The sequence below is a fragment of the Silurus meridionalis genome, chromosome 14, assembly GCF_014805685.1.
Source record: "Silurus meridionalis isolate SWU-2019-XX chromosome 14, ASM1480568v1, whole genome shotgun sequence".
NCBI lineage: Eukaryota > Metazoa > Chordata > Actinopteri > Siluriformes > Siluridae > Silurus > Silurus meridionalis.
In genome coordinates, this window is record NC_060897.1 from 14,078,815 (window position 1) to 14,102,337 (window position 23,523).

General features: G+C 37.0%; 1 protein-coding gene across 1 annotated transcript; it reads right to left on the minus strand.

The window, feature by feature from the left end:
* Positions 1 to 3,294: 3,294 nt before the first annotated feature.
* LOC124396337 (SEC14-like protein 1) lies at positions 3,295 to 22,523 on the minus strand. The gene is made up of 15 exons (XM_046865435.1): positions 22,404 to 22,523; positions 16,443 to 16,592; positions 15,937 to 16,068; positions 15,425 to 15,553; positions 15,041 to 15,245; positions 14,692 to 14,801; positions 10,934 to 11,123; positions 10,657 to 10,745; positions 10,504 to 10,574; positions 10,254 to 10,425; positions 8,729 to 8,863; positions 8,190 to 8,324; positions 7,703 to 7,948; positions 7,448 to 7,593; positions 3,295 to 3,510 (listed from the first exon to the last, which is right to left on the minus strand). The coding sequence occupies exons 1-15, from the start codon at positions 22,464 to 22,466 to the stop codon at positions 3,405 to 3,407; spliced, it is 2,079 nt and encodes a 692-aa protein (XP_046721391.1). The 5' UTR covers positions 22,467 to 22,523; the 3' UTR covers positions 3,295 to 3,404.
* Between the last annotated feature and the right edge of the window lie 1,000 nt (positions 22,524 to 23,523).

Below are 23,523 nucleotides of genomic sequence, written 5' to 3' on the forward strand. Positions count from 1 at the left end.
AGCACCCACAATCCATCTGCTGGGCATATGCTTGTTTGCAAGGAGACCTCTCCTCGGACGGGCATAGCAGTTGCTCACACACTCGTTCTGTGGATGTATATGTCCAGTGCTCACACCGGGGAAAGTCGGTTTAGCTTTTCCTGGTCTGGGGCCTGAAAAGGAGGAGTAGAGAATACCTGGAGCATACCCGGTCGTGGGACGACCGAGAGTACCTTGGGAAAATATCTCGTTCTGAGGTAAGCAGCTAAGTCCCACACAGGCACTCTAGGTCATGCCAGAGAAAATGCATAACCAATGGGTTTCTACCTAGCGACTGCCCTGAAAGGAGGGCATTATACACCACAATGGTGGACATGTACACTTTTAGGGTGGAGGGAGCCAACCCTTTGGCAAACTGTTAATGGCCAATCAGGCAGGATCAAATTGGTGCAGAACACACCATGCTGTGAACAGGCTCCATTTCATGGTGTATGACCTCTTCGTTAAGAGAGCTCTGGAATGGAGAATGGTCTCTACCACCTTGGTGGAGAGACTGGAGGCTAGGAGCCTTGCCCCCTTTTCCTCTTCTCCCAGTTAAGCTGTTCGAGAAGGTCCGCAAACCAGGAGGAGACGGATTACGTCCTGACTAACTCTCCCCAGAAATCCCTGGAGCAGCACGACAGGGGGAAGGTGAACAAATGCAGCCTCAGCCATGCCTGTGCCATGGCAGTCAGCCCTAAAGTGGCTCTGTGTGTAAGGGCGAATGAGAGGGAACAGTGTGATGCCTCTTGAGTTGCAAACAGGTCCACCTGAGCTCTGTAAAAATTTTTACCCCCTTGCCTCAAGAGGGGGTCTGCCCCCTCGTTTTGATGGCCGAGGACATACACAGGAGGATCTGTCGTGCCAGCTTGTACAGGAGGCATGAGCGCAGACTGCCCTGGTGGTTGATATAGGAGACCACAGAGGTGTTGTCCGAAGGGACCAACACATAATGGCCTCTGAGATCCGAAAGGAAGTACCTTAGAACTAGAAGCATGGCCAGCATCTCTTGGCAATTAATGTGCCACAACAGATTGCGCCCTCCCCAAAGACCTTGGGCAGAGCAGCCACTCATGACTGCTCCCCAATCTGTAAGGAAAGCATCCATTGTTAGCATTACGTGATGACAAGGAACTCCACACATTTAAAGCACGTATTGCTCACCGCGTGACCTTGATTGTATGAAGTGGATTGCCCCTCCGAGAGAACCCTTGGGTCCTGAGCCACCACTGGAGGGGTCTTATGTGCAGGAGGCCAAGTGGAACCACATTGGATGCTGCTGCTATTAGCCCCTGCAGTCTCTGGACCCGATTGACAGTGAGTGACTGGCCTTCTTTGACCATTCTGACAGTCGTAAGGATGGACCCAATGCGGGCAGGAAACAACTGGGTCGAATCCTACACAACGCCTAAATAAGTGTTTCTCTTTAGTGGCGTGCCCACCGGGAGCAACGAGATGTAGCGTTCGCATTGACATGTGAGCACAATCTGCGCAGTCGGTTCCCTTGAAAACCAACCTAGCATGCTCCGCTCCCAAGCAAGCCCCACACAGGCTGTGTGCTTCCTAATGGACATGCTGTTTTCAATTGGACTGATTACACACGTAATTCAGAGCATGGACAATGCATTGTTTAATGCAGCTTAAGTTCCTGAAAGGGAAGCTGGAATCTAGTGCTGAGTGTGCAAAGCTTAGTGTGAAAATATTGAATGGTTTCTTTTTTGTGTATGCTGGACTGAGATTTCTGAGAAAACTGGACCCTCATAACGAAGATCAAACAATAACTTTGGAGAATACTTATAAATAATATAGGACAGTAGAGGAATATATATATAGCAATATGATTATATTATTCCTTCAAGTTCAGAGACATCTCCATGAACACTGAGATTAATCAAACTGCAATTGCTCACCAAAAAAAATCTAACAAGGCAAAAGAATACCAAGGCAAAAGATTAAAAATCCTTAGTGGTTTTAGATCAGCTCTCATATTTAGATTTGTAAGAGTACACTAATTGACTAACTACTTTGTATCTATTCAGTTTACTCATAACAATTATTTGGGCTTGATTTATGTTTTAAATTAAAAAAAAATAATAATTGGAAATTGCTATCATCTTTGAAACGTAAGGGCAGTCTATGTAATCAAGCTTAGTCTTAATATTCAAGACATTTTAAAATATTCTAACATATTGAATAAGTGTTCCCTGTGGAACTTGAGGATCAATTCTCATTTAACATACACGGCAGTTTACAGGAAAAAGTGCACAATCCACAAAATGCTATTGGAAGATTGCTTACTGTTCAGGTGCTCTTCAGGTTTGCAAAAGTGAGTAGTAACAAAGCACAAATACTTTGTTACTATACCTAAGATTTATGTGATATTAGTACTTGACTTCGCTATTAATTTTTGGACTTATACTCATTACATTTTTTACACAAATATATGTACTCTTTACTTCTTACATTTTTAAACCAGACTAGTTACTTTAGTTTTAATCTATTTGGTGTCATGATCAATATTTTTTCTTCTCTTTGTGCACCACAAATGTAGGCTAGCCTACGAAGTTAACAACACGCAAGGCAAAAGGCAACTAAAAGTATTGCTATGTAAACGGCGATGTAAACATGATCCTCATCTTTTCTCTGCTTGTGTTCTATATAGTGGTTGTTCAGCCTGGATACGTACAGAAAACAACATTTTTAATTATTTTGTATTATTATATAATTATGATGTGAGGTCCAGTTACCAGCGTGACACTAAAACAGGTAGTAGTAATTGCTACTTTTTAATTATGTACATGTCAGAGCCCACTACTTCTGTACTTCTACCTGAGTGAAGGATGTGTGTACATTTGCCATCTCTGCAGGTTTGCTATTATGGAAACGTTGCACATCATTTCGATCGAGCTATTCTCAAGTACACATTTATTCCAAGGTTTATCACATTGCCATCTTGTGGAAGCTAAGAAGAATCACACTTCCTGATGTCTCATGCACAACCGATACAGTCATTTAAGACTGCCTGTCTCACTGGGGTACAAATATTTTATACCTAAAAAGCCAAATTCTCTTAATTATTATTAGAATAAGTGTGCAAGTATATACTTCTAGGAAAACCTATATAAAATTACATTAAATATTTAATTGTCAGTTTAGGCTAAGTAAAAAACATTACCCTATATAAATGTTTTTATTTATATTGTAATTACTGTATTTTGTAAATAAATGTATTAAGTGTCTTTTAACAAATAATTAATTACTGTCTTAGTAATAACATCATTTTTTAAAGATTATTTTTATTATATAATATGACATGAGAACAGATTTTCATCATCAACTTCAGTAACATCACAAATGTCTGTGCAAGTGCTTATGCTGCTTATGTTCTAGTGTGAAGCAACTGAGCTGGAATGTGACTGGCCAGATGATATGGTGTTGGTGCTCAGCTGAGAGAAACCACTATGACTGGACTCCAAACTTGTCATAGATCCCCTAAAATATGATGACATAAAAAATGATTGGTGTGAAATAACGTCTTACATCCAATAAAAATCAAATATTTAAACAGAACATGATATAAAACAGCATAAATATTTTTTAAAATTAAATAAAACCAACATATTTAATTAAAAGTACTTTAAACTAAAGATTATCACATTTTTCAAAAAGCCTTCACCACTTTAGGGACCCCTGGTAGTTCCCAGTCCTCACCATTAAGCTACAATGCCTTCAAAAGTTTGGAAACACATAGTCTTTTATAATGCCCTTTGTTTATATGCAAAAAACTTTTTAATGTAGTTAAGTTTAATGGTATATACATTTTATTAGACCAAACAAATATACAGTATAAATATGCAGATGTGAAACTTTATTTTCATTGATAAAACCCTCCCTATGAATAACATCTTCAAACATGGTTGCCATCTGGACAGTTAGTTTCTCCAAAGATTTAGCTGTAATAATTTACCATGACCCTTGTAAAACTTGCCAAAAGGTGTTCTTTGCTACTTGAATATGTATTTTCGGACCTTGCCATTTAGTTTATTCTAGAGCAGCTAAATAGGATTTAGGTACAGTGACTGGCCATGTTATTCATTGATAGATTACACTCCAGCTGACTGTTTTCTCACTAAATAAGGCTTATAGATCAATGCTTTAGGTCATTGTCTTTTTGTTCCAAGTTTGTTCCAATTAGTCACAGTCCAGACATAATTTTATGGCGTATGACTGACATTCAGGTTTAAATATTTTGAAGTGCTCGTTCTTAAAGTTGTACTTTCAGACATACATAGGAAACCTCTACTATCTCTCGCTCTGGCCACCGTGTACAGACATCCAGGGCCCTACGCTGATTTTCTTCAAGAGTTTGCTTGTTTTCTTTCAGACCTCTTGATCAATTTTGATAAAGTGCTGCTTGTAGGAGATTTTAATATTTATGTAGATGATACAAACGATGCCCTAGGACTATCATTTGTGGATTTATTAAACTCTTTTGTGGTTAAACAAAACATCACCAGACCAACTCATCACACACTAGACTTAATAATATCCCATGGAGCAGATGTCACTGATATAGATATTTTACCTCAAAATGATATCACGGACCATTACCTCATATTGTACACACTACCGGTAGAGAATATTAGCCCACCACGTTATCGACTTGGTAGGACTATTGTTCCGACCACTAAGGACAGATTCATAAATAACCTGCCTGATTTATCTAAATTTTTCACTAAACTTATAAATACTAAAAATCTTGATGAAATGACTAACAACATAGACACTATCCTCACTAGCACATTAGACACCGTTGCCCCCATCCGGTTAAAAAAGTTTAGAGAAAAAACACCTGCACCTTGGTATAATAGTCATAAGCATGCCCTCGAGAGAACGGTCCGTAATCTGGAGAGAAAATGGAGGAAAACTAAATTGGAGCTATTTAGAATTGCGTATAAAGTATGCTCAGCTACAGACAGGCGCTAAAAGCTGCTAGAACTGAACACCTGAACAAACTCATAGCAAACAACCAAAACAATCCCAGGTTCCTTTTCAGTACAGTAGCTATATTAACAACAAATCAGGTATCTGAAAAATATATTCCACCGCAGTTTAGTACTGAGGACCTTATGAATTAGTTTACTGAAAAAAGGTATAGTATTAGAAAAACAATTGTGGTGGTCCAACCTCTGACAGCATCTTCTGACACAATCTCACCTAAAACTCCACAACTACACTGCTTTACATGTATAGGACAGGAAGAGCTGCATGATGTTTTTACCAAAGCTAAATCAACAACATGTCAGTTAGATCCCATTCCAACTAAACTACTAAAGGAGGTGTTACATACAGCTAGTGAGCCTCTTCTGAATATTATTAACTCCTCACTATCTTTAGGTCATGTCCCTAAACCCCTCAAGTTAGCAGTTATTAAGCCCCTTATTAAGAAACCTTATTTGTATCCAAACACGCTATCAAATTACAGACCCATTTGAAACCTCCCATTTATGTCTAAGATTTTAGAAAAGATTGTCACTGCCCAGTTATGTTCCTACTTACAAGAGAACAGTATCTTTGAAGAGTTTCAGTCAGGTTTCAGGCCCCATCATAGCACAGAAACTGATCTAGTTAAAATCACTTAAGACATGTTTTAGCTTCAGACCATTGCTATACCTCTCTGTTAGTTTTGCTATATCTTAGTGCTGCATTTGAAACTATAGATCATGATCTTCTCCTAAACCGCTTACAAAATTACATCGGCATTCAGGGACAGGCATTAAGCTGTTTAAATCCTACCTGTCTGATCGTTACCATTTTGTACTGTAGACTTAAATGGAGAGCTATCCAGGTTAATGCAAGTAAATTATGGCGTGCCACAAGGTTCAGTTCTAGGACCCCTGCTTTTCACAATATAAATGCTTCCCTTAGGAAATATTATTAGAAGGCATGGAATTAGCTTCCACTGTTATGCTGATGATACCCAGCTATATATCTCATCACAACCAGACGATACAGCTCAATTGGCTCAGATAACTGAGTGTGTTAAAGAGTTAAAAGATTGGATGACTCATAACTTTCTATTATTAAATTCTGATGAGAAAGAGATTTTGCTCATCGGCCCAAAAACCAGTGCACAGAAGCTCCAGCATTTCAACCTGCATTTGGGCGGATGTTCTGTAACTACTTGTTCAACAGTAAAAGACCTGGGAGTTATTTTAGACAGCAACTTGTCTTTTAAAAATCATTAGAAATATTACTAAGCTACGAAACATGTTATCTATATCTGATGCAGAGAAGCTCGTCCATGCTTTCATGATCTCCAGAATAGACTATTGTAATGCATTACTAGGTGGATGTCCTGCATCATTAATAAACAAGCTACAGTTAGTCCAGAATTCAGCAGCCAGAGTTCTCACAAGGTTGAGAAAATATGATCACATATCCCCAATCTTATCGTCCCTACACTGGCTACCTGTTAAGTTTCAAATCGACTACAAACTACTGCTTCTCACCTCCAAAACACTAAATGGTTTAGCTCCCAATTATCTTTCCAGTCTTCTAACTCGCTACGATCCGTCACACTCCCTGAGATCTCAAAATTCCAGACTTTGAGTAGTTCCTAGAATAGCAAAGTCCACTAAAGGTGGTAGAGAATTTTCACATTTCGCTCCTAAACTTTAGAATATTTTTCCTGACAGTGTTCGGGGCTCAGACACACTCACCCAGTTTAAGTGCAGTTTCAAAACTTATCTTTTTAGCAAAGCCTACACATAACAAACATCACATCATATCTTTGTGCTCCAGATCACATGCATATTATCAATTTGTGCTGTTAATATCATGAACAGCAGCTACGCTAATTCCTCTCCACTGCTTCTCTTTCTCTACCCATCCCAAGACATCCTGAGGTTGCTCCAGCCCCAGTCACATCCCACCTTATGAAGATTGTGGACCTTTAAAGAAGTAGATGCCGACCCCGCAAACATCCCAAACTATCTAGAGACGTACCAGTGCCAATTGGATCCCACTTCATGTGGAGTTTTGACATTGGACCTCCTTTAATTTTTAAAGGCTATGGCATGGAGAAGCTGGTGTTAGATCTGTGATGATCGCAAAGGTTTTTCTTTGCCACAGTCGCCATGGCTTGCTCATCAGGGATAAATGCACACCATTCACCTTAGTGTTAATTTCTGTAAAGCTGCTTTGAGATAAGTCTGTTGTGAAAAGTGCTATAGAAATAAACTTGTTTTGAATTGACATTCAGTCATTCACTGTCTAATTTTGGTATTTTACCTACTTTGTTGTATAGAAACAAAAGAAACACATGTCTCAGAATAATTACATTTGAGGTCTTTCCAAACTTTTTACAGGCACTGAACTATTCATATATGAACTATATGTGTTAAATCTGTGGAAATGTGTAGCAAACCTGAAGTCATGAGAATGCAGTACTTCGGTGTAGTACATCACCCTACACTTCTGTGTGGAGACTTGAAGGGAGGATAAACTAGATGCTGAGCTGTGGTAGCACCACTGCAGTATGTAGAAGCCAGGCCAACGTGTTATATGAGAGCCCTACAAGAAGAGAGAAACAGAACAGGAATATTAACTCAGCAATATTATTAATAGTTATTTCAATTGTTTGCAAAATTTTTAGAGTATGTGATGCAACATCTGTGGTTACTTGTATGCTCTCGCCCTCTCTACAAGTTAGAGCAGTTTCCACCAAACTGTAGTCCTTCCCTAGCACCCAGGACTTCTCAATCACTTGCACATTGTTGGCTCCAGGGGCATTCAGATTACCCAGAGTATCTCGTTTCTGAGTCTGTGGGGCTTTTTTGGAGTGATAGATGTTAAAGGTAGCGTCACCTTTACACACATCAAAGTCCCATGTGATCACTGAGGATGCCTCTGTGATTTCAATCAGCACCTGACAACAGAAAAAAATAAGGAGTAAATATATATATTTAAAAAAATAATCCCTTTTCTGTCTAGCAGGGAAATTGAACTGAATCTCAAACCAGTTTAGAAAACTTCCACTCACTTATTTAAGGTTGTTGCTATAGTTTCATTTCTAAGCACCAGCAGAGGGCACCATCTCCTAAAACATTTTAAATACTTTGTGGCGCTATCTGAATCTTAGATGAAATGCATCAAGAGCTCTAAAATACCTCATGTGGAGCTCCTTTGAACACACTTGCAGTTTTGTAGATTGTTTCAGTCCAGAGTTTGATCTCCTCATTCTCCAGCTCCTCTGCTGTGCGGTACAAAGATTTGGGAACCACGCCTCCATCTGGAACGTCACACTACACATGAATCAAAGACAAAAAACAAGGACAAATAAGCTCCCCTGGTTCTTTCATTACTAAAAATTCAGTTTCCTAGTGCTTCAGTTAGTCTTTTTATGCATTTCCATTCAGAACACATACTTATAATGATACACAATTTATAAAAATGTATGTTGCCAAGGCTGAAATTGGTCATGCTTAATGAGGGGCTCAAATTATTTATAACCATAAGCTCATACTGTATCTCATTGATAATGTATTGATACTGTATCTCATTATTCACTTATCACAGAAGTACTGCATGTACAGAGGATATTGGATATAAAGATCACATTTGAGGTAAAACATTTATTTGTGATTTCCTCATTGCAGATAAAATGGTAATACCATCATTTTAACCAGTGCTTGGCCATTTTACTCACGGGACAATCTCCTCCGAGAAAGTCAGGTATGAACTCTCTGTCTATGTAATCCACCAAGCCTCCTGAATCCTGATAGTCATTCCCAGCGTAGATGAGGAATTTCTTGCGAGTGTTCTCATCAATGAATGGGCTAATCTAGAGGATGGAGTATGAGGTCAATAAAAAAGAGCACAAACATGACATTTAATTAGCCACGGTTGCAGAGAATGTAATAACACCTTACAAACCTGAATTAACTCATGACATTTTACTGCTGGTGGATCAATTTGTGATGACATTTACTGATGGTAAAAACAAGAAAAAGAAATGTCTATACGTAGACAGTATGTCAACCATTTGAAAACATGGTTATTTTAAAGCTAAGTTTATTAGGGGGAAAGGCTAATATGGTTGACCCATGCCATCTGCACATCCATCTTTTTGTAAACTTGCTTGCATTTGTCCCTGCTAGGCATAACTATTTTGTTAAGCCAAATTAAAATGTGCCACAACAAACCTTTGCATAGTTATTCACATTTTGGATAATCAATCCATGCTGGAAACACTATTTGTACTGCACACGTGTGCAAATGTGTCTACTAACAAAACTATTTCAAGTGAATCATTTCGCAGTTCCGGTAAAACTGCTCTGGTTGACACTATCTGATCCATACTAGAAATAGATTTTTAACTAGTGATTCTCTTGATATAAATATCAATTTTTGGTGAAGTAGACGCATTTGCGGACATGCACAGTACAAAAAGTGTTTCCGATACAGATCGTGTAGGACACAAATGGCAAAACGAGATCTAGTAATCTAGCTGCCTTTGTTTTGGATACATGTGAGTAAATCTTTTGTTGATGGACTTGTCATATACTAACAATGGCTAAAGCTTTGAATAATAAAAAAATAATATAACAATGCAAAATATATGTTGCCAAGTAAACTAGTTTACACACACACACACACACACACACACACAAACACACACATTATTTATTTATGTAATTCTTTTTTCTTACATGGTTCTTTTAAACCATTTAGAATCACCTTTTGAGTTTCTTTCACTCATTCATCTTCAGTAATTACTTTATTCTAGTTTATTCTACATTTCCCAAGAACAGTGGGTGAGAAGTGGGGGAAATTACCCCCAATTGGATCATATTTCCTTATAAGCATTCTGTTAGAGGACACCAGAGAACCCAGAGGAAATCCACAGTGGAATTGATGGAGCTGTGAAGCAGCAGTGCTACAGTACTTGCATTACTACTGTATTAGATCAGTACTTTAATCAGTAATTTATTTCATATATAACATATACTCATTTGTGAAATAATACTCTTGGAGATACTAGTTTTTTAACTAAACATGATTCACAATGGTTGTATTTAAAATGTAAGACCTTGATATAAGATTTGCAGAGTTAGACTTTTAAAACCCTATTACATAGTTTATGCAGTTTATTTCAGTAAAAAATTTTCAGTTGACTGCAATTTCATAAATAACTTCTGGCCTATGTACACAGCATGCATTTCTGTTTTTACCAGTGTCCAGAGCACAGGAAAAACTCTGGGAGCTCTCACTATGAGCAACCGTCCTAGTGTCTCAGGGTAGTTGGCTTCCACCACTTCTATAATCCTCAGTAAAGCTTTAATTCCTGGCCTCCACAGATGCCTCATATTCAACCCTTCAAGATCCACCAGACAGGTCCAGCAACTACAAATAAATGTCAGTGCATTTAGGGCATAGTGTATTTATATGGATATATTGCTTAGAGTCATGTGTTAGTCCTACCTAATTGGTTTACCAAAGATGATTGTGCTCTCCTCGCAGCGCTTGAGACCTTCCTCATTGATGGATAACACCTGATAAAGAAATAAGGAGAGAAGCAGATATGTTAATTTGGCTGCAATTTATTTATCCACAAAATATGTACTTACTGCTTACATGTCGAAGAAGAGATTCTTCCCCTAAAGCCCGCACAAGACCCTTGGTGTCCATTTGTCCTAGCCGTAAGATGTAGAGAGGGAGGCCATCTACATAATGTAGAACCAGAATCACTTGTTACTGTTGTTTTGCACAATCTAATTGTTTGATTATTATGTATATCTTCAGAAACAATTTTTCTCTATTAATTTGCTTTAAGTTTAATAAATAATGTTCACAAGTAATTTAGAAAATATATGATATAATATGTCATACAAAATGTCTTGATTCTTCTTGCCTTTGTCATGATAGTGCCATCCCCCTGTATAGTATTCATGCAACAACTGTGGACATATCCATGAGTCCAACAGCAAGTCCACTTGGTGTTGTTTTCTCCAGGTGAGTGTATGGCACAATGCCTCTCGAGCTTTTTCTACGTTGAAGTCCCGTGAGCGCAGAAACCTCAGTACATGCTGGTCTTTGGGAAGCTGTGACAGATGGATATGGGTACATTTTGTATAATGTCAATTCCACATTTAATACAACAGTTAACTCCTGATTAGAAAACAGATTTTCACTATAGAAAAATAAAAAAAACATATTGAAAAAACTCAATAGCAATTGCACTACTGACCTGCTTCCATATGCAACTACTCTTCTCTGGCTTATACATAGTCTAGCAGAGAGGCTCCTGCTTTGAAGGAATACATTCAGGAGCCTCTCATGGATAGGTCCATAAAATTGTAATCTTTTTTTTTCTAACATCTGCAGCCATCATACCTTTTTTTACAGTCTCCATTCCTTTCATCCCAATCACTTCCATACTCATCCCACTCAGTCCCTACTAAACTATTGATCCTATCCCTTTCCCTCATTTAACCAACCCCCTCTCTTATTCATCACAATCATTCATTAAGTATGAATAATTGGAGAGGATTAAAATAAATGAAGAGGTATTCGTGTGATGGAGAGCTTGAGATGAGTAGAAGAGACTATTATTGGGTAGATAAAGTGATCCCTCCTCCTCTTCCTCCTCTCGACATCTCCTTCTTCTCAATGCATCCCAGTACACCATTTTTCCTAGTCAGCTTCTCTCTACTCGCCCACTTATTCTATCACACTTCTCATTTTAATAATCTGTCCATTCATCTGCTTGCCTATTCACCCAATTCCTCCCTTAATTTTCCCAAACCATCTAAACGTAACCCTCACAGCTCTTATTCCCTACACCCATCCTATTTCCTTGCCTATTTATTACTTTCACCAATTGTATTCCCGAGCCATTCACACTAGTCTGCCCCCCTGTTCATTTCAGCAGCCCCCTTACACATTCCTTGGCTCACTATTCCCAATATCCTACCCGTTCATTCTGATCCTTTTTCCTATTCATCCTAATTCTCACATCTATCTAGATAGCTAGATAGCTAGCTATCTATACAGTACAGTACAGTATAATATTTGTACAAGTAGATATATAAATCTTTAGTCTTCTACTTTTAGCTGCTCTCATTAGGGGTTGCCACAGCGAATCATCTGTCTCCATACTACTCTGTCCTCTACATTAGCGTCTTTCAAATAAACTACCTGCATGTCTTCCCTTCTACATTTATGAACCTCCTCCTTTGCCTTCCTCTTTTCCTCCTCCCTGGTACCCAACATTCTTCTCCCTCCTCTGCACATTAACTCGTTTCTAGTCCTGTCCATCCTCATTACTATCAATGAAAATCTCAGCTTTTTACGTTGCTACCTCCAGCTCCACCTCCTTTCTCTAAACCATACAACATAGCAGGTCTCACCACAGTTGTATTAACTTTCCCTTTCACTCTTGCAAACCCCTTTTTTTTAACAAATCACTCCAGCCACTCTTCTCCACCCACTTCACCCTGCCTGCACTCTATTCTTCACTTCTTTAACACACTCTCTATTACTTTGCCCTATTGATCACAGGTACTAAAACTCATCCACCTTCACCACTTCTTCTCCCTGCAACTGCACCACTCCACTGCTCTTCCTCTCATTCACACACATTTACTCTGTCTTACTCCTTCTGAATTTCATTCCCCCTCTCTCCAGCACATACCTCCATTACTCCAGGTTCTCTCCACCTGCTCCCTACTCTCACCACAAATCACAATATCATCGCAAACATCATTGTCCATGAAGACTCCTGTCTGACCTTGTCCATCAACCTGTCCATCACTACTGCAAACAGGAAAGGTCTCAGAGCCAATCCTTGATGCAGTCCCAGCTCCACCTTGAACCAGTCTGTCGTTCCTACTGCACAATTCACTGCTGTAACACTGTCCTCATATATGTCTTGCACCAACCTCACATACTTCTCTGCCACACTGGACTTCCTTGTACAATACCACACCTCCTCTCTCGGCACCCTGTCATTTGCTTTCTTTAGATCCACAAATACACAATGCAACTCCTTTTGCCCTTCTTTATACTTCTCCATCAACATTCTCAAAGCAAATATTGCATCTGTGCATTCCTCAGCATGAAGCCATACTGTTGCTCACAGATGGTCACCTCTTTTCTCAGCCTGGCATCCACTACTGTTTCCCATAACTTCAGGGTGTGGCTTATTAGTTTTCTTCCCCTGTAGTTACTGCACATCTCATCTGCACAAGTCTGCACATCTCCCTTTTTCTTAACAATCAGTACCAGCACACTCCCTCTCCATTCCTCAGGCATCCTCTTACCTTCCAAAAGTCTTTTCAACAATCTTGTTAAAAACTCCACTGCCATCTCTCTAACATCTCCATGCTTCTACTGGTATGTCATCTGGTGCAACTTTCCAGTTTTCATCCTCCTAATAACTGCTCTTTTCATCCTTACTAATCCTATCCACTTCCTGCTTCACCATCTCCACATCAACCTTCTCTCTTTCATTTTCCTATTATCTAAACACACTTTTCATTCATTACCTCCGATGCCATCCTACAGACCACCATCGAGTGCTTTCTAGCTACACTGGCCCTGCCATCACCTTACAGTTTCCAGTCTCTTTCAGGTTGTATCTCCTGCATAGCATATAGTCCACCTGTGTGAACCTTGTTCCAATCTTATATGTCACCCTATGCTTCTCCTTCTTCCTAAAGTAATTATTTACCAGTGCCATTTCCATCCTTTTAGCAACATCTACCACCATCTCCCTGTCGATATTCCTCTCCTTTAGACCATACCTACCCATCACCTCTGTTCCATTCACAAACATGGCCATTTAAATCTGCCCCAATTACCAATCTTTCATTCTCCACCACTTCATCTTACTCACTCCAGAATTTTTCCTTCTCCTCCATCTCACAACCCACATGTGGAGCATAAGCACTATGGTATTTATCATCACCCCTTCAAATTCCAGCTTCACATTCATTACTATCAGAAACTCTCTTAATCTCCACTACACTCTTACTGTACTCTTCCTTCTGGATCAACCCTACACCATTTCTCTTTTCATCCACACCATGATAGAACAGTTTAACCCACCTACAATGTTCCTGGCCTTACTCCCTTTCCACTTGGTCTTCAGAACACACAACATTTCTACCTTTCTCTGCTCCATCATATCAGCTAACTCTCTCCCTACCAGTCATAGTACCAACATTTAAAGTGCCCCCCTGTAACCTCCACTCTCCCACACTTCTTCTTTTTCCTGATGTCTCTGTAGACGTCTTCTCTTCTCCTTCTCCTCCTTTTGCCAATTTCCAATGGTATCCTGTTGGCTAATAATACCTGTGACGGTAATTGGTAACCTGGGCCTCAACCGATACAGTATGTGATTCTGGTTTGTGATCCGCATATTTGATTTAGCCCATGTTATATGCTTTATTCCCTTCCTAATGCATCCCTCCTCATTTATCTGGGCTTGGGACCAGCACTAAGAGTGCACTGGCTTGTGCAACCATAATGGCTGGGTTAGACAGATACATCTATAATATATACAATTTTCTTGGTATTTCTTATTAATGAGAATCAGTTCTGCACATGTCTTATTGTGCGGTGTGCACTCAGCATAAACTTGTGAGTTTACAAGCCATCTTTCCCTACCTTTCCCTTGTGTGTGTCCTGCAGCCACTGCCGTAGGCGGATGAAGCAACTCTCATTCAGAGGGCTCAGCTCTCCTATATAGTTTCTGATGTAATCTGCATCTAACTTATCTGTAATAGTCACAACGCAAAGCCAAAAATCTATTATAAAGATATTATCAACTATTGTGTTTTCCAAATGTGAAATTAGATAAAAGGCTTTTATTATTGTATTTTGTATTTTTATAATTGTCATGCCCATCGTTCAAAATAAAGTAAACTAAATGTAAAAAATTGAAAGAAAGAAAAGAAAAACATGCTGGTCTTTATCCAGGGTCCAAATTAAAATATTTAATGCACAAATAGTTTACCTTCAGCCAAAGCAGGCAAGCTCTCTGCAAGGTTTCTGTGGACTCTTTTACTGTCTTCTTTGTATATGTCGGATGTGGGAATGGTGGTTGGGTTGACTTTTAGCTCAGGTGATGCTGTGATGGTGGAAGGAGGTCTCCAACGAAGTACATGAGTTATACCCTCTGTCTCCATCTCTCTAAGGTAATATTCAATAATCTCCTTTCCCTGCAGAAAGAGTTGATATACAAAAGGGATTTCCAAGCATTTTTATTTCTGCAAAAAGAAACCCAAATGCAAAAAAAACTCACCTATTAACAGAAACACATTTTTATGCTCATCCTTGTGTGGACATGCAATTAAAATACTATTTATGTGGTTAATCAATACTATGCCTACACACACACCTTTTTAATACTGGAAGCATACTGCCTCATTGCAATCTTCTCTGCTGTACTCTCAAATCCAAAGAAAGACTTTATATCCATGCTGGCTGACTGCTCAAAACATGTCCAGTCTTCATTTTCTGGGTGCACCTATGGAGAGATTATTGGGCATGCACAGTTGATATAAACTTTACCCTCAACCACACATTTTGCTAAATAATATTTTTCATGGTGCTGGGTTGTTCTTAAGAGTACAGGACCGGTCTCTGCAGATCTTAATGTGATTTGTACAGTGCAGTGACATTTCATGTGTCCAAAGTAAGCAAATACGCTGACTATTACAAAGCACCCACAGGAAGATCATTTAGGTTAATACATACTCTGAAACCTGAGATAAGTTTTCACAACTAGCCTATCTGAGTCATATGTGAATAAATAAAGGTCAATTTCGAATTATTAAAATGTCCTTTAACTGTTTCTAGGCCTAAGAATTGATTTATAGTTATTTAACAAGTGTAGTTTACATTCCTGACCCTGTAGCTGCAGTGCTCTTTGACGATCACCCTGGTGGAAAAAGACTCATTAAAAGTCTCAATATGCAGGGTCCTCTGGCGCCGGTCAAGTGTGTTTTTCTGCACAAAGTACAGGTAGTCCACCCCAGCTATCTGTAGGTATTGAAGATTGAAAGTATTAAGGTTCTTTATAGACAGGTATCTGTGCTGATTTAATTTTAATTTAGCACAGCTCTGTGTGTAAGTCAATAATAAAATACAAAAACAGACAAAATGATACAGGAAAAAAAATGAGCAAATCACAAAATTAGAATTGAATGGAACATTTTTGTGTAAATCATTGTTTAAAATGTATTTTATTTCTTAAAATCAGTGAAATGGGAAATTTCAGAGTTGGGAATAAGGTACATGAAGTGTTATTTTATTGTACAAATAAGTTCTAATTAAAAATCTACAATGTAAGTCTGCCTCAAGTAAATACATTAACTTCATACACAGCTTATTGTGCTGTAATTTGTGGGAATTACCCTTTTCAACAATCGAGGGGCCTCCACATCAAGAGCACACCTACGCTCAATTACGTGAGTTGCACCATCCTCACTCTGGCTTTCACTGATGATGTCACTGTGTACAAAAATGGGGATGAGGGGGCAAGTTGGGAATCGTCTCTCATAGGCCTGTTAAAAAGCATGCAAGCACAAGACATGAAGATAATGAAATATTGCTCATAACCTGGTTTTATGTGCTATGAATTTGTTATTACAATTCATATAAAGACACCAAGCAGATGAAATCGCCCAGCCAATCATAGAATGCCCAACTTTACACCAAGATCTTTGATTATACACTTATTTATTTGTTTCATATTAATTCATATAATGAGGGTAACAAATCCTTGAACCTTTAATAAACAGCCTCCATTCTACATTGTATTATTTTATATAGCTGACTTTACATCTTATATGAATAGGGTAACTACACATGCTTTCTCTCTTAAAATTTTTATCCCAAGTCTTTCATTTAACAGCACTCCACTGTAGGCAACCTGCAGATATATTAGGCCTATACAATACTGTTTTTTTCTTTCTGATTTGATCCTAATGGACTCTTTTTTACTTAACAATATGCTATAGTTGTTCCTGTGTTCACATTGCAAGAATAAAGGGCCAGGATGACAGCAGTTGAGCACAGAACTACAGCTAATGAGATTCTCAAGCAACTGGGCACACTTTTCCAGGACTAAACTGGACTAACACTATGGCTGATCAGACTACAGGTCATCAATGAGATATTTTAAAACATTTTTCATGACTGGTTAACTATTCCAGTCCATATTTCCCACCTGTATGTATGTCTCTTATAGAACTGCCTATATTGAAACAATCACATAACCATAGCTTATTTGTATTAGTATATGATGTGTATTAACTAGCAATATTATGAAATGTTCAGGTAAAGACAGAGGATTTTCAATAAATCAAAGAAATTTGTGGTATGATGTGATGACACAATCATCCTGAAATAGTAATGTGGCATGTACCAAAGATGCTTTATTGTTCTTATAACTCAGATATTTGCTAACATAATTTTTATGCATTACTAAATCCCTTTATTGTACTTTTCTTTACATTTGTACCCTAAATGTAGTGGTAATGTACAAAAAAAACCCACAAAATCTTAAACACTATTGCTATCACGATAAATATATAAATAATTACTATACAAATAAGAATAACGCTGAAAGCAGATGCAAGTGCCAACAAATGTAATTAAATTTAACTACACAAAAAAATTAAGCAACAAAGACAAACATATAAAATAATAAAGAATATTAAACATAACCCCCTACCAAAACAGGAACATAAAGATGAACAAAACCGTAAAATGAGATCAACCATAGAAAGACAATCATAATTGCAAAATACCATAAATATAAACCAGGTGTGGAAAGTTATGTGATGTGACAGTTCGGGTGCTTGTGGAAAACATAGTCCCTGTCCATAATCCTGACAGCAGCATTACTGTGTGGCATTCTATTTATAGCCATGCTATTGAAAATGAATTAAATGAATAAACACCTTCTGTCCAATCAGAATATTTATTGGCATTCAATTCAATTGATTTTATCTTTTTAATACTACTGCACCCTATGAGAAAAGAAAATGTGAAATTGAGTGGCATATGAATTTTCATTTAAATATGCGTCAAGAACTAAATAGTGCCATAATTTTTAATACTATTACATTATCACAATCTACTAGTGAATGATAAGTTTAAAATTGTAAACATATAAATTTACCTAGACACAGAACTTAGCTGACTCATTCAGACTCAGGCACTCTGTGAAGAGAATTTATAAGGAGTGATTTGAAAACCTGTGCCCCCTTAAGAGAAGGACTCAGCATTAGGTCTGCGTTTGATGTAAGGTGTAGTGACAGTGCAGTGTGCTACCCTAATTTAACATCTTCTGTAAATCTGAACAGCCAATATATATTTATACAATCCAGCCAAAAACCATCAGCAGCATATTTTTAAGTGGTCACCTAACAGGCATATTCATCAATTCAGCTGCTGTCAATACATAACACTACTGCTTGTCAAGACTTGTCTTCAAAACACAGCTGTTTCTTAAAGATATACTGTCCTGAAACTGCCATGCTGTCACAACAGTCTGCGTAATTAAAAATATTATATATAATTGTTCGTATTTTGAATTAAATAGATAAATAATTGCAAATATAATAACAAAGATGATTTTATAACTATACTAAGTGGCAGTAAATACAGACAGTACACTGAAAAAGAAGACAGTTGCTTGAGATATGATGTGAAACAGCCTGCTGTGCAGTGTGGTGTGAAGAGAACAATCTTAGATTGGTGAGTAAGATGTTGAGCTTCTGATTAGAAGGTTGTTATTTAAAAATTTTGTAGGCTGATTTCTCTTGAGTTTGTAATCTAGCATAATATTGTAGATCTATTTATTCATAGAGACTCAAAGCAGTTTTGTACGTCGCTCTGGACAAGGGTGTATCCTGAATGCAGTAAAAGTAAATGTAAACGTAAACTCCCAGCACAAATATGTTGTAACTGCTAGGCCCTTAAGAAAGACCTTTAACCCTCAAATGTTCAGTTGCATTAATGTAATAAATGTCAAAAATTAATGTAATATTTATTCACATCAGCTCAGTTTTTGAAGTGCTCATTAAATTATTGATTATATGTCAAAACATTTTCTTTAGAAAAAAAAGCCAAAGATGGAGCATGTCATATACAGCAGCCTGCCTAATTTTAGCAACCACCAATATCCAATATCCAATATCACAAACCCATTTAACAGACGCCCTTATCCACAGCGACGTACACAATCGCTGATATTTCGATAGCTAGTTCACTTTCAGTTCAGTCTCATGCTAGCCAATGTTAGCCATATACTGACAAGCACCTAGACAGGGCAAATATACAGCCCACAAGCTTGAACTAGCCAAATAAAGATAAAAAAAATATATATTTAGAGCATGTTTAGATGATGTTTCTTTATAACTGATTGGAAAGATTCTAAATGTATTCTATAATCAAAGTTATTATGATGGGGGCAAAGTAGAGCAATAAATTCATAGCTATATATTTAGCAACTGACAAAAAGTGATTGTGATCTTTAAATCTTCAATTGCATGCTAGATATTTGATGTTTGATGAGAGTTTTCTAAGAAAAATATCCTAGTTCCTACACAGAGATGAGAGGAAAACTATTGTATTTGCTTTTTTTAAAGCACACATCAGTGCTGAAAGTATATTTGGCCCCATTGTCAGACTCGTCATGATGGAAAATGCAAGAATTTGATGAATTTTGAATGGTGAAGATGAAGAAACAACAGGCAGATAATAATAGGGATTTCAGTGATGCAGCTGTTAAATGTGCTACCTCGTTGTTAAAGAAACAGAAACAACATTAATACCACACTCTGGTATATGTAATTTGGTGTAATTTGGGAAAAAAATAAAAATTCTTCTGAAAAGAAATATATTTGTTTGTGCATGCAGAATGTACTTCTTAGGTAAAAAGTGCTAAAGTGCTAGTTGTTGGCGAGTTTTCTGGCCTTCAGACTGACTCTTTAATCTGACTTTATTATACTGGACTACCGTAATTTCCGGACTATAAAGCACACCCATATATAAGCTGCACCCACTGAATTTGACAAATATTTTTATTTTGAACATAAATAAGCCACACCTGTCTATAAGCCACAGGCTTTGAAACTAATGAACTTTACACAGGCTTTAACGAAAGACACATTACAAATACTGTAACGGGTGAAATATGTTGCGATTCCTTTAGGAGCATAGCGGTATTTTGGGAATAGCCTGGCACTGCATTTTTCCAGTATTACTGCGTGTGTGCAAAACGAGGATTATGTCCTTATTATTTTCTGATGCTCATTTCTAAGTTTCTTTGACTAACCCGTAACACTGTTGCCAAGAAAAATAAAAAAAAGCACGAGTTTTGGAAACCTGTCTGTGCTTATATGATTTCTGTTGCAGCTGGAGTTAGCGAGCTATCCCTTGACCCAGACTCAACGCGTTACAACGGCTTGTATCTAAACAGTAGCCTACCAAGAAAGTCATTGTCTTCCTCCTTCCTTGCACAACTATTTCTCTCGGGAGTTTATCTTTTGGCATCGTCGTGCATTTAAAAAAACGTTTTTTTTCTTCCGAAGCCGTGCAGCTCAGAACACAGGTGAGGTGCGTTTTTTCGTTTCCGTTCGGAAATTTTATTGGTTTAATTTTATGGGGTTCAGATTTTTGGCTTGAAGTTTGTGAAACCGGGAAAAAACTAGGAAAAAATAAATAAATAAGCCACTTTGTTGTTTAAGCCGCAGGGTTCAAAACGTGGGGAAAAAAATATCGGCTTATAGTCCGAAAAATATGGTAAGTTTAATTTTGTCAATTAACTAAAGTGGGCATTATTTCAAACCCTTGACATAGGGTTGAGGTCGGAAAAAAAGAAAAAAATGCTGACTTTATCCAAACCATGCACTGTACATGATCACGCTGCATTTATTAACTATTTTAATGTAAGTTAAACAGAATAATAAAACTAAGCATTGTTTGTTGAATTTCAATTGCCTTACGGTATAATTGTCATCAGGAACTACTTATTACCAAATATTTTTTTTTTAATTGAAATAATTGTATTACCCAGCACTAATTCTTGGTATATTTACACAAATATATAGCCAAAGCAAAAAGCTTTACTGAGCCTGCTCATGTTCAAATGTATATGCAATACGTTATTGAAAATTTTAGAAGAATCAAATTAAATCCTGCAATGTGTTAATTTTTGATGTAAAAGTAACTTTGGGACTTTATGGACTATGTGGGCGAATGTTATATTTTTAAGACAAAACTGCAATTTTATTTTTATAAAAGACAAGTTGGTTGTAAACATCTTATTGTTTAGTTAGCTTGGTGCAAACATACATACATGAAACATTTAAGAAACATCATGTTGTTATTTAATGTCGGTTGTCTACATAGGTATTATAAGGTAGTTGTGAAAATCTACTTTTTTGGTTATAAATATTGCCTTTTTTCACATAGTTATGAAGGTTACTTAAGGCACTGGATTGAAAACAAAATTTTTCCTACCATGGTTTCGGAATTTCATTTTAATTTTAATTTCATTAAACCCCCTTCGAACTGTAAACAGAAATGTAATCGTATTTTCCAAGAAACATACACACGCAGTGCTGTCTTAGCATTTCTTTTAATAAGGACTCTTATTCTCAAATACGACTTTATCTCAATAGTAGAAACAGTCTAAATAAACCGCCTAACAGCTAATGATAGTATAATCATGCACATGGAATGTTTAGTAATTTTACATTATAGGCACATGCCTAGTCATTCAATTTCTCAATTTCTGCCAAGGGCCTACCAAGCCACTGTATTTGAAATGGTCTATAAATACTGAGTGTAATAAATAAATAAATAAAATGGTTCCATATGCTTTTCACCAGGATCTCTGCTGAGCAGAGTTCATCCACTCCACACATGGCAGATGTTAGAGGTGCTGAGGTTAAATATTCACTCCGATTGGAACCGGTCCAGTAACTGGATACAGTTTACTTGGTCAATAAAAGACCATAAAAAGCCATATAAAAGAAGCAACAAACTTTATGTCTACAGAAAAAAAGCCACTGGGATAAGAGTTATTATATATATTTTTTTTTTCCAGAAACAAATGTTCAAACATTAATTAAAAACGTATTATCCAAGAGTGAGTAAAATAAAAACTGTAAAAGATCAACATGATTTATATATATATATATATATATATATATATATATAATATATATATATATACACACACACACACACACACACACACACACACACACACACACACACACTTATTTAGAGGTATATCTCTGGGAGACATTTTCCAGCACACATAAACACATAGATAACTGTAAAAAAAACACACTTACCGCCATTATAAGTTCAAAGGGGTATTTGTAAACCCGCACAGGTGACTGATATTTCTGCACCATTGCTCCACTGGTTAACTCTACTGAGACACTAACAGAGTGATTACAGTCAGGAGTATAGTCCTCTCAGCTGAACTGCAGGTGTTGTGTAAGTCAGCTGAGCCATGTCATGTGACTTGCTATGTCAGAAGCAATGCACTGAAAACAAACCTTAAATGTCATTATACATTACGATAAAAGTTATGTTACAATTACAGTCAATTAATTTATTATTGAGTAGGCTAAAAGCACTTGTGATTTTACAATTTTCTTGAAACTTTCCTTTTTTTTTTTTGTGAGACTTTGATTTCGATACAAACAATACTATTTAATACATAAATGTTATTTTTGAATGCATTAATACTTGATTTAGATGCTAATAGGCATTATTGAATCGAGACAGAAAAAAAAACATTAAAAACATTAAAATTTTAATTATTTAATGTAGAAATTACACTTTAAGATGTCTATAAAAATATTTTTCATGTCTGTCCAACAATTATTAAATAATGTTGAGTTTTGGTTTTATTTTACTTGCACACACCTATAATAAAAATCCCTCTACATATATAATAGATAATAGATAATATATATAATAGATCATATATTTTCTCTTTCTTATTTGCAAGATATACGAGTTATTCTTAATATAACTCTATATATTTAAAAAATAAATTTAAATTGGGTTACATGGTGAATATACATTTTCCAAATATCAAAATTGAAGTGCCGTTATAAATTATAAATCAGTACTTAGAGAACAAAAAAAATTGAGTAAATGCTTTGTTAATAGTGTGTAATGCTCTACATGTTAAGGCCATTTGGTCATTCTAGCCATGACAACAATCTACTATATGCTCTCTAAAAAAAAGCTTACAGATCTTGGATTTATGCTTTAGGTCTTGTATGGTAAAGTTTCGATTAGCCACAGTCATTAAACTGCATGGCGTTAAAGTAAGTACAAAACAACTCCAATACATTAAGCCTTCACCTCCAGAAGCAGTCTGCTAACATCTTCCCTTCTGTTCTCCATCTTACATAAGTTCATCTGTTAGAGCCAAAAAAGTCATATTTGGACTCA